This window comes from Capricornis sumatraensis, chromosome 5, assembly GCF_032405125.1.
Source record: "Capricornis sumatraensis isolate serow.1 chromosome 5, serow.2, whole genome shotgun sequence".
Classification (NCBI taxonomy): Eukaryota; Metazoa; Chordata; class Mammalia; order Artiodactyla; family Bovidae; genus Capricornis; species Capricornis sumatraensis.
Window position 1 is genome coordinate 92,700,258 of NC_091073.1, and position 12,958 is coordinate 92,713,215.

Here is a 12,958-nt window from a genome sequence, read left to right on the forward strand (position 1 = left end):
AATTTTCTCACCAGATCCAAAGCAAGAAGACAAACTTGCTAAGACCAGTCTTTTTCCAACATAGTTTGTAGTAACAGTAAAACCAAGAGGACATGGTCTATGTACGTTACGTACACCCCCTGAATAAGAGAGTACGTCAAATCCTCCAAGCAGATACAAAGATTTCATTTTAATCAATTTAAGGCTTGCATTTCAAAAAGCAATGATATTTACCTGAACTAGTATTTTTTATGATTTAATTGTTTGCTAATCAAGAGGAAAAGGACTCACTCTATTCTACTACAAAAACTGTATTGTTAGTCAATCATTTCCTGTGGTTTTGCTAAGGACTCTGGAACCATAATCTTCTATGTACAGTGAAGAATCTCTTCAGTAGAGAGAATAAAGTTCTTTTGAACTGGGAGTAGGCACACTGATTGGAATAATTTGGGATTCAGCTAATAAATCATTCAAGGTGAAGGTGAAGTCGCTCAGTCGTGTCCGACTCTGCAACCCCGTGGACTGTAGCCTACCAGGCTCCTCCGTCCATGGGATTCTCCAGGCAAGAATACTGGAGTGGGTTGCCATTTCCTTCTCCGAGACACTAAATTACTGCTCAGGCAAGGGGAGAGCATTAATTTATAGTGAATAAATTATCAGCTATACCAAATTTGGGTACAGCACAAGTTCAGCATTTCTATTCTCTGAAAAGTGACTGGAAATATCTCTATCATTTTCGTGAGGAAAACATCTATTACCACCTTTCTATTTTTATAATCTGTACTATGACTACATAAAAAGGAAAGTATGCCGAAGATATGCCATATCCCAAGGTAAAAATATGAAGGAATTAAAACAGGAGAAGATAGGAGAGATGGCACATTAGCTAGGTTCACATGCACAAAAATGTCTACTGGGCAGACACCACACACCACTATGAGAAAGTCTGAAGGCCTACAGGTTTTCAAAACTCAGTCACCACAAACACCAGATTCAGAATGACAATGATAGTTCTTAGATATTTAATTAGTAAATAAAAAGCATGACACAAAAGTTACAACAAATCAAACTGCTCATACTATCAAAGCTTAGTGAGAAAGGAAGAAAGACTGAAGCTTTCAGAAAAAAACTTCATCTTGGTAGTTTTTTGGTACACTGTAATGTACAGTTACACTTTATGGTACACTAAAATGAAAAGCTGATATACTTAAAAACAATTATTTCAGATCAAGTTAAGAGTAACCAGTAGATAACTCTAGATATTTGATATTTAAGGGAATTATAAGCAGAAATTATAAACAATATAAATAAATTAATATTTAAAAGAAATGTGTTACAGAATTCAGGAAACACTTTGAAGAACTGCTCTCATGCACTCTTCATCCGGATTAAGCAAACCAGGCATATATTATTCAACACAGATCTAAATCTATGGAAATACTGACAACTCCCTGAGTTGTCCTTTACCCAACTGCATGTTTATGTTTAGTCCTCCCCACTTAAAGCTCAACATTCAGAAAACTAAGATCTTGGCATCTGGTCTCATCACTTCATGGCAAACAGATGGGGAAACAGTGGACACAGTGGCTGACTTTATTTTTCTGGGCTCCAAAATCAGTGCAGATGGTGACTGCAGCCATGAAATTAAAAGATCCTTACTCCTTGGAAGGAAAGTAATGACCAACCCAGAAAGCGTATTAAAAAGCAGAGACATTACTTTGCCAACAAAGGTCCATCTAGTCAAAGCTATGGTTTTTCCAGTGGTCATGTATGGATGTGAGAGTTGAACTGTGATGAAAGCTGAGCGCCGAAGAACTGATGCTTTTGAACTGTGGTGTTGGAGAAGACTCTTGAGGGTCTCTTGGACTGCAAGGAGATCCAACCAGTCTCCTTTTTTCCTTCAGAAAAGGAGATCAGCCCTGGGATTTCTTTGGAAGGACTGATGCTAAAGCTGAAACTCCAAAACTTTGGCTACCTGATGCGGACAGCTGACTCATTTGAAAAGACCCTGATGCTGGGAAAGACTGAGGGCAGGAGGAGAAGGGGACGACAGAAGATGAGATGGTTGGATGGCATCACCGACTCAATGGACGTGGGTTTGGGTAGACTCCGGGAGTTGGTGATGGACAGGGAAGCCTGGCGTGTTGCAGTTCATGGGGTCACAAAGAATCGGACACGACTGAGTGAGTGAACTGAACTGCCCCAAATTAATGTAAAAATATTAAGTATATTTTATGTAGGTTATTGAAATAATGCCAAGTGTAAAAACCTATCACTAAAAATAAGTATAGTAAGTAATAATAAAAAAAAGCAGTGCTGTAAGAGGTAACCCACAGAATTTTAAAAAAATTAAATTACAGACAAAAATGAACTCTGACTCATAGAAATAAATTTCCTTTCTTACTTTAGCGTCTATATACCCCAAACATTAGTTTGAATAAAGGGAAGAAAACCTTACTGGATTAGTTTTGGAGGCAGGATAAATGAGTTATAGCTTCTTTGAAAATAAACACATGCATAATTTAGGGCACTGGGTCAAATAACATCCCCCATACATACCACTCCATTGTGGCGGACCTAAAGAGCAGATTATTTATTATAAATTAATGGACTTCAAACAACTGCACAGATACACAAAAAGATATACTGGAAATGATAATGTTTACCACTTTTTACAAGCCTGATGACATGATTTTACAAAATAATTTTAAGAAATTTGAGTCAGGTCTTACAAAACCTATTTTTATGGCAACTTCATAAATTCTCCCCATTTGTATCATACTTTTGAACATGCTATATGCTTTGCCTAGGAAACATTTCCATAATAAATCATTATCTGTCTTTTTATTCTTCCTCTTAAAAAATGTATCTTCTATAAAATCATTCTTGGGTGTCTAAAAAGTTCCACACTGGGAGTTAAGATTCTTGAGTATTAAGTTCCCGAAGTATATTTTTGGTAATGCCTATGAAATTTTTCCTTTGCTTTAGGTAATTCAACTGAGGACTTTGCCTAATTTGATATTTTAAAAGCAGCTAGAATAAAAAGCAGTAATAAGAAAGTTTAAAAAACAAACTCAGTCAAGTTAATACAAACCACTCTCAGTTACAGATATTCAGCTGAGAGGCCAGCAATATGGACTGTCTAATAAATGCCAAGAGTATTTATAAACTTATAAATTCAGACAGTTCAGAGAGACCCTGGAGCATCATCTGGTATAAGATGAAGGTGAGTGATAACAGTGGAGAAAAAGAGAGTCAAGGAACAAACTAGGTCTTCCAGACCTCCATCATTTGCACACTAATTATAACCATGACTTATTTTGGCAGCATTTAAAAACAATGTTGCCCAGATGTTTTTATTAAAAATCCACACAATTTGGAAATGTGATTTTTTTCAACAAAATAAGATAAATCATCATCATACTGTTTTCAGTGGAATTAGCATTGTGTTTCCACAACAGCAATTATGACTGTATGATTGTTTACATTATCTGTTGTCACAATAGATAGTAAGATCTCTGAGGGCAGAAACCATATCTTTGTATCTAAATATCCTGAGTAGAGACTAGTGCTAACACAATAATGTTTACTGAGTATATGAATGAATGAATGAATGAATGAATGAACATCAGCAGTGAAAAAGATACAGGTAGGTCAAATACCTAATTTAAAATGTCACTGCACGGGGATGACCCAGAGAGATGTTATGGGGAGGGAGGTGGGAGGGGGGTCATGTTTGGGAACACATGTACACCCGTGGTGGTTTCATGTCACTGTATGGCAAAACCAATACAGTATTGTAAAGTAAAATAAAGTAAAAATAAAAATTAAAATAAATAAATAAAAAAAATAAAATGTCAGTTAAATTCTTCAAAAGAATGCTTTGATTATCTGGAGCTTTTGTTTTGCTACACTGTCTTATCATGAGTATGCAAAAAGGAGAAAGAAAAGTAGCCCCCAATGAATAAACTGGCGAAGAGGTAACAGTCATATTGGAAAACTCAGAGTTAACTGTATTTACATTTAATTGTGACAATTATTAAGATATGACCAAAAAATATGGTGACTTAAATAAAATATCAAATCTTAAAAAGGTGCAAGTTGTCTGTGTTTTCCGGTACCAAACGGCGAGTTTTATATTTTAGCTAAGAAAAAAATTTATTTCAAAATAAACAGATTTTACATTATTTATATTCTAAAAATGCTTATTATACATTATAGAATTCATAATGACATTTAAATTACTACTTCTAATTGTAATAAATGCAACTTTGATAGTGGTCTCTAACATTTACCAAGTGAAATATGCAACTACACTTTTTTATTCTAAAACCAAACAGTCAGAAGACTTTTTTCATGAATATAAGACTTTTAAATAGTTAGAAAAGCCTTGAGAAGTTTTTTAGTTATACTGAAATCATGTAAAATATAGTACACTGGGCTAAGCAAGTTATCCCATAAATTACAACATTCTGCTTAAGGAAGGTTCACATGAACATATGTAGCTGTCATCCATGCAACTGACCTCAAAAGATTCAAAGGAAAAATAGTCAGAATGCCTAAATAGAAATAAAAGTTACCTTGCCTTCGTAGTTCATTTTTAACAGCTTCAACACCTCCTGTTTTTTCAATGAAGTCATATATAACTTTTGATGTTTCTCTGTCTTTAAGTTGTGCCTCTGAGATTCCACACATATCAAAAAGATTCTTCAATTCTGGATCCAAATTATTCAGCTACAACAGAGAAAATAACTGCTAACTATAAAATCTATCCCCAATTTTTCACAATAGCAAGTTAAAATTTTATTCTCATATCTGTGCCTTTTATGAAATTATTTTATGTTTATAAATTTTTAATATAGTTAGAATATTTATATGCTAAGTAAATATCTTATAAAAAACAGAAAAAGATAAGAACAAATAGGCTTTATATTCTATGTTTTCTTTTTGTTTCCTACCTTTGTAAAGAAAGCATCTTATTTAGATTTTTACCAATCCCTTCATGACTGATACATCTCTAAAGTTCATCTATTCTATCTTATCCTAAATAAAATTTAGATATAATCACTAATAACTACAAAAAGTATTATTAAATCTATTCAAAACTTTGAGGTCAAGTACCTCTTCATAACCCAAGTAACCCTGTAAAATGCCCAACACAAAGAGGCATTCAAAAATACTGTGGTGCTGTTTATAAGACATGGAAGCAACCTCAAAGTCAGCTGACAGGAATGGATAAAGATGTGGTACATATACACAATGGAGTATTACTCAGCCACTGAAAATGAAAGAATGCCGTTTGCAGCAGCACAGATGGACCTGGAGAGTGTCATACTGACTGAATGAAGCAGATCAAATAGAGAAATATCATATGGCATCCCTTATATGTGGAATCTAAAAAGAAACAATACAACTGAACTTACTTACAAAAAAGCAGAAGACTTACAGCCTTAGAGAAGGAATTATGGTTGCCAAATGGAAATGTATACACTGCTATATTTAAAATGCTTAACTAACAAGGACCTACTCTACAGCCCATGGGACTCTGCTTGATGTCATGTGGCAGCCTGGATGAAGGGAGTTTGGGAGAGAATGTGCATGCCAAGTTGCTTCTGTCGTGTACGACTCTTTGTGATTCTATGGACTGTAGCCTGGTAAGCGCCTCTGTCCACGTGATTCTCCAAGCAAGAATACTGGAGTGGGCTGCCATGCCCTCCTCCAGGGATCTTCTCAACCCAGGTATTGAACTCACGTTTCCTATGTCTCCTGCATTGGTGGTTCTTTACCACTAGAACCACCCAGAAAGCCCCTGGGGGAGAGTGGGTATATGTATATGTATGGCTGAGTCCCGTCACTGTTCACCTCAGACTATCAAAACATTGTTTGTTAATTGGCTATACCCTAATAGAAAAAATAAAATTTTTTTTAAATTTTAAATATTGTGGTGCTACCACTGTAGTTCTATTAATAAAAAAGTAACCAAAATAATTTTTGATTCTAATCACAAATAATATTTCTTTTCGACATAATTTTTCCAAACCGTGATTATCAGTCAAATGTTAAATACGTAAACTTAGGTAGCCAATTTTCAATTATTTTGCTCAAATGCTATAAATGAATGAATGTTGAAATCACCAAAAAGCATAATAGAATAAAAAGATCTAGACAATCTTTGGATATTCAGAATGTGACCTTAGTACTTTCAAGTAATTTGGCTTATATTACCCTCAAATGATCACTTTGAAGAAACAATTTTCTCCTCTTTGGCTTTCAAAACATAGAGATTTCATATTATAGTAGATAAAGCCAAAGAGTTAAAAAAAAAAAAAAAACTCTCTAAAGAGATTCTCTAAAGAGTCTTAGTTTCTAAAGAGACTTAGCCATCAATGATAGAACAATACATGATTTCAAACCTCAGTGGAATATGAACATAAATGTAAGCACATTCAACCAAACACTAGAACTCACAAAAATGTATAAGAATAAAAGTCTAAAAGTAGGACATGACATTCCCACATATTTAGAGTTATAACATTTATGGCTTGAAAATAACTTACATCAAAGCCAGTATTCGGATCCCAACCCACATGTCCAATGTGTCTAAAGTAGCAGACAGAAAAAAAACAGAAAAAAAAAAAATGCGTTAAGTGACAATAAAAACATAATATACATGAAATCCAACCCAACCAGTGAATTTTTGGCCTGAACTAATGGTTCTCATAGACATAATCATTTTCAGGGAAAAAAACTGTAAGTAGTCAAGAGACCAGGATTCTAGCCCCAGCTCCACTACTAACTGAGTCCTAACATTTTTGCACGATCTTTCTGAGCATCCATTTCCTTAACTGTCAAACTAGCATAAGAATACAAGCATTACATGTGTAAGAGGACAGGAATTCTGTAATGAAGAAAAGAAGTAATGCATATGAGAATGCTTGAAATACATCAAATGAATATCAAAGGTTTGATGCCTACAATAGACTGTATGTTTTCCAAAAACTCCTATCTTGAGATCGAATCCCAATGTTATAATTCCTGGAGATGAGGATTTGGGGAGGTAATCAGGTCATGAAGGTGGATTCCCCAAGAATAGGATTGGTGCCATTAAGAAAGAGGCCTGGAGAGCTCTCTCGCCTTCTTCCAACATGTGAGGACACAATGAGAAGACGGCAATGAACTAAGAAGTGGGATTTTACAAGACACTAAATAAATCTTGCCTGCCTCTTTACATCCTCCAGAACTGTGAGAAATAAATTTCTGTTCTTTATCAGCTATCCAGTTTATAGTATTCTGATAGCAGCCCAAACAGAATAGGACAATGCCTTTAGGTAATTTCCAAATATCACCTATAGGGAAAAGTGAGATTTCATTTTCATGCCCAACAATTAGTTGAAAAAGCAACTCTAATTTTTCTTTTCTGATAGGTGGAAAAGTAAATTAACTAAGATTCATAAAAAGTCTATTGATCAATAGCCTTTAAAAACTCTAACAACAAAATTATAGCTGAAGGTATGCAAGCAATAAATGGAAGGGGTCTCCCAAAAAGAAAACAGAACTTTCTAACAATTTTAAAAAAGAGTAGAAATGAATAAATCAAAAGTAAAGAATAATAAAAGAACTGCCTTACTGGAAATTGCTCGGTGTTCCAATATCTGCCTTAGTTAACCTCTTCTTTTTAGCTTTTCCTTTTTTCTTTTCTTTGGTATGGGAGATATTGTTGATTTGTGGACCATAAAATCTATTTGTGGTAATTTCTGGATTTTTTATGTCAACTGTTGCCATGGGTAGATTAGGACCTGCAAATATAGTCAAAATAATATGAAAGAGATTTAAGAATTATCACAATCATAATTTATAATTTAAATACCTTTTTCTGAAGCAGGACCACTTCAATACTATAAATTATTTGTTTTAAAACCACATGTTAATTTTTATAAATAATAAATTTCAAAAATTCTTAAATTGCAAAAGTCTATAACAAATTCTTAAATTAGCATAGATACATTATTTCAAAGAAAACTTCTACTTTTATAATACTAAATCTCATAAAGTACATGAATTTTAAACAAGAATTTAAATTTATCTGATCCATTAAATTTTGACTATTACAAGCTTCACATCCAACATATTACTCATTAATCAAGTGGCATACATTACATAAGAAGAGTAAAAGAAAAGAAGCATCTTTGTTTTAAATCTAGTACAGAAATCTAGATTTATTTCTTTATTTCAACATTATTAGTCTATGAGGAAAAAAAATGCTTATATAATTATTATTATCATTTTTTCCAAAATGGTAATATTTAAGTCTAGTAGCATCCTCCTCATTACTATACATATACTTTGGCTATCAGAAGTATATAGCTCCAAAATTTAAGACACAGAAATTCTTAAAACATTTTATCTTCCACAAGGATCAACAGTAAAAAGACCTCAGGCATTTTCAGGTATTATTAACAGCATCTCCAGGAGTGACACTAATGTAGCACAGAAAATTTTGCTTTATAATTCATAAAAGCACTCTTGTTCTTAAAGGTATGAAAGAGCAAATGAAACAAATTCATCTTAGAAGTTCCTTTAAAAATTAAACTCAAGGGCAACACATGTTCCTCAGCGATTCCATTTAAATGTATGATTCTTTGACAAAACTTCCTATTAAACCAAACTCCTCTGAGATGATCATGCTAAGTCGCTTCAGTAGTGTCCGACTCTGTGTGACCCCATAGACGGCAGCCCACCAGGCTTCCCCATCCCTGGGATTCTCTAGGCAAGAATACTGGAGTGGGTTGCCATTTCCTTCTCCAATGCATGAAAGTGAAAAGTCAAAGTGTCCGACTCAGTCGTGTCCGACTCTTAGCAACCCCATGGACTGCAGCCTACCAGGCTCCTCTGTCCATGGGATTTTCCAGGCAAGAGTACTGGAGTGGGGTGCCATTAGTAATGACAATTTTAAAAACGTTGTATAAAATATAATCACTATTATGCAGAGAGAGAGTTAACACAGTAGGCCTAAGATTGCTATCTTTAGAAAGGCCTGCTTGCAGGGCTAGCCCTTAGCTGGCATCTAAGGATCTAGGATTTTAAGAGGGTTCTTATTCCCCGATAAGATGGGCTCATTGTGTCTCAACTATTAGTGCTATCAGTGTGTTCTATGCTGATACCTGCTTTCCTTCTGTGAGTCTAGAATCTTGGCATGTACTAGACATAAGATGCCCACATGACTAGCCCCCAATAAACCCCAGGCACTGAGTTTCTCCTTAACACATTTCATGTGTGTTGCAACAACTCATTGCTGGAGAAATTAAGCACATTTCCTGAGACCAATGACAGAATATTCTTGGAAGCTTGTGTGTGGTTCCCCCCAGACTTAATCCCACGTGTCTTTCCCTTTTTTTAGTTTTTGCTTTGTATCTTTTCACTGTAAGAAATCTTTACTATATGCTCAGTCTTGTGAGTCCTTCTAGCGAAGCACCAACTGGAGGGGTGGTGTATGGAATCTCCAACACAATCATAGAATGGCAGATAGAAACCCTAAGAAATCATAGGCTAATGTATACTGCTGCTGCTGTTAATTCACTTTAGTCGTGTCCAACTCTGTGTGACCCCATAGACGGCAGCCCACCAGGCTCCCCTATCCCTGGGATTCTGCAGGCAAGAACACTGGAGTGGGTTGCCATTTCCTTCTCCAATGCATGAAAGTGAAAAGTGAAAATGAAGTCGCTCAATCGTGTCTGATGAGTGATCACTAAATCCCGGCTTGACAATAACTCTTCAATTATTCTGAAAACCTCAAAGGCAACCTATTCATAAACACTGTCTGAAATAAAACATTTATCTCCATAGGAAATTACATATAACTAATTTTTTCTCCCTCAACTCTACTATTGAAGATGAAATACAGTAAAAATAAAATTATAAATGCCATCTGCCAATTTATCAAACAAATAATTTGTACACAACTAAAAGATATACACAATTCAGCTATTTTCCCTTAATATTCAAAGTCATTAAGTATAGTATGTAAATGTCTAAAAGTTCTATTTATAGTTTCATACAAAATTCTGTGGGAAATTGCTCATATTGGCAAGAAGTAAAAATTCTTCTTGGAAAAAAATGGAAGCTAGTGAACAATATGGATAAAACCATTAAAAGCTGATTTAGCATCAAGGAATAATCTGACAATAATTGGACAAAAATTAAAGGTTAGTTAAGCAATATAGAAGTTTATTAAATAGGAGATAAAGAACTAGATTTTCAAATTTGTTCACATTCAAGATTTGAGTTCACTGTAGTTTCAAAAAAAGGGACTTATTAAAAATAACGAGAATTCAAGTGTTAAAGGGTTGAATTGGGATCATACTAGTATCTTCATAGACTTATCTAGTGCTCATTTTTTTACTTCTCATTCTGTTTTCTCTCCTCTTACAATTTATCATTACTCATCATTATCAGCAACACTGTCCAAAGAAGATGTTGCAAATTATCACTCTCCTATCTTTATACTTAATAACATTTAAGAACCCCCTTAATCATTTCATTATAGGGGACTGGAATGCAAAAGTAGGAAGTCAAGAAACACCTGGAGTAACAGGCAAATTTAGCCTTTGAGTACAGAATGAAGCAGGGCAAAGGCTCATAGAGTTTTGCCAAGAGAACACACTGGTCATGGCAAACATTCTCTTCCAACAACACAAGAGAAGACTCTACACGTGGACATCACCAATGGCCAACACCCAAATCAGACTGATTATATTCTTTGCAGTCAAAGATGGAGAAGCTCTATACAGTCAGCAAAAACAAGACCGGGAGCTGACTGTGGCTCAGATCATGAACTCCTTATTGCCAAATTCAGAAAAACTGAAGAAAGTGGGGAAAACCACTAGACCATTCAGGTATGACCTAAATCAAATCCCTTATGATTATACAGTGGAAGTCAGAAATAGATTTAAGGAACTAGATCTGATAGACAGAGTGCCTGATGAACTATGGACAGAGGTTTGAGACATTACAGGAGACAGGGATCAAGACCATCCTTAAGAAAAAGAAATGAAAAAGCAAAATGGCTGTTTGAGGAGGCCTTACAGAGAGCTGTGAAAAGAAGAGACACTAAAAGAAAAGAGAAAAGATAAGATATACCCATTTTTATGTGGAGTTCCAAAGAATAGCAAGAAGAGATAAGAAAGCTTTCCTCAATGATCAGTGCAAAGATAGAGGAAAAAATAGAATGGGAAAGACTAGAGATCTTTTCAAGAAAATTAGAGATACAAGGGAATATTTCATGCAAAGATGGGCTCAATAAAGGACAGAAATGGTATGGACCTAACAGAAGATGATATTAAGAAGAGGTGGCAAGAATACACAGAACTATACAAAAAGAACTATACAAAAAAAAGAACTATCTTCATAACCCAGATAATCACGATGGTGTGATCACTTACCTAGAGCCAGACATCCTGCAAAGTGAAGTCAACTGGGCCTTAGGAAGCAATCACTACAAACAAAGCCAGTGGAGGTGATGAAATTCTAGTTGAGCTAAATCAAATCCTAAATGATGATGCTGTGAAAGTGCTGCACTCAATATGTCAGCAAATTTGGAAAACTCAGCAGTGGCCACAGGACTGGGAAAGGTCAGTTTTCATTCCAATCCCAAAGAAAGACAACGCCAAAGAATGCTCAAACTACTGCACAATTGCACTTATCTCACATGCTAGTACAGAAATACTCAAAATTCTACAAGTCAGGCTTCAGCAATACGGGAACCGTGCACTTCCAGATGTTCAAGCTGGTTTTAGCAAAGGCAGAGGAACCAGAGATCAAATTGCTAACATCTGCTGGATCATCGAAAAAGCAAGAGAGTTTCAGAAAAACATCGATTTCTGCTTTATCGACTATGCCAAAGCCTTTGACTGTCTGAATCACAATAAACTGTGGAAAATTCTTCAACAGATGGGAATACCAGACCACCTGACCTGCCTCTTGAGAAACCTGTATGCAGGTCGGGAAGCAACAGTTAGAACTAGACATGGAACAACAGACTGGTTCCAAATAGGAAAAGCAGTACGTCAAGGCTGTATATTGTCACCCTGCTTATTTAACTCATATGCAGAGTACATCATGAGATATGCTAGGCTGGAAGAAGTACAGTTGGAATCATGATTACTGGGAGAAATATCTAACCTCAGATATGTAGATGACACCACCCTATGGCAGAAAGGGAAGAACTAAAGGGCCTCTTGATGAAAGTGAAAGAACAGAGTGAAAACGTTGGCTTAAAGCTCAACATTCAGAAAACTAAGATCATGGCATCCGGTCCCATCACTTCATGGCAAATAGATGGGGAAACAGTGGCTGACTTTATTTTTTGGGCTCCAAAATCCAGTGGCTGACTTTATTTTTTGGGCTCCAAAATCACTGCAGATGGTGACTGCAGCCATGAAATTAAAAGATGCTTACTCCTTGGAAGGAAAGTTATGACCAACCTAGAGAGCATATTAAAAAGCAGAGACATTACTTTGCCAACAAAGGTCCATCTAGTCAAGACTATGGTTTTTTCCAGTAGTCATGTATGGATGTGAGAGTTGGACTATAAAGAAAGTTGAGTGCCAGAGAATTGATGCTTTTGAACTGTGATGTTGGAGAAGACTCTTGAGAGTCCCTAGGACTGCAAGGAGATCCAAGCAGTCCATCCTAAAGAAGATCAGTCCTGGGTGTTCATTGGAAGGACTGACGTTGAAGCTGAAATTCCAATACTTGGCCACCTGACGTGAAGAGCTGACTCATTTGTAAAGACCATGATGCTAGGAAAGATAGAGGGAAGGAGAAGAAGGGGACAACAGAGGATGAGATGGTTGCATGGCATCACCGACTCAAAGGATATGAGTCTGGGTAAACTCCGGGAGTTGTTTTTGGACAGGGAGGCCTGCCTTGCTGAGGTCCATGGGGTCGCTAAGAGTTGGACACAACTGAGGGACTGAACTGT

The 12,958-nt window shown here is 35.8% G+C and overlaps 1 protein-coding gene across 1 annotated transcript in view; it reads right to left on the reverse strand.

Moving 5' to 3' along the window:
• The window catches only part of WASL (WASP like actin nucleation promoting factor), an 81,941-nt gene that overhangs the window by 14,167 nt on the left and 54,816 nt on the right, over positions 1–12,958 (reverse strand). The window contains exons 6-8 of the mRNA XM_068972586.1: positions 7,607–7,775; positions 6,537–6,579; positions 4,560–4,713 (exon numbers count right to left, since the gene is read on the reverse strand). Of these exons, the coding sequence (XP_068828687.1) occupies positions 4,560–4,713; positions 6,537–6,579; positions 7,607–7,775 (366 nt within the window). The remainder of the gene's footprint in view (positions 1–4,559; positions 4,714–6,536; positions 6,580–7,606; positions 7,776–12,958) is intronic.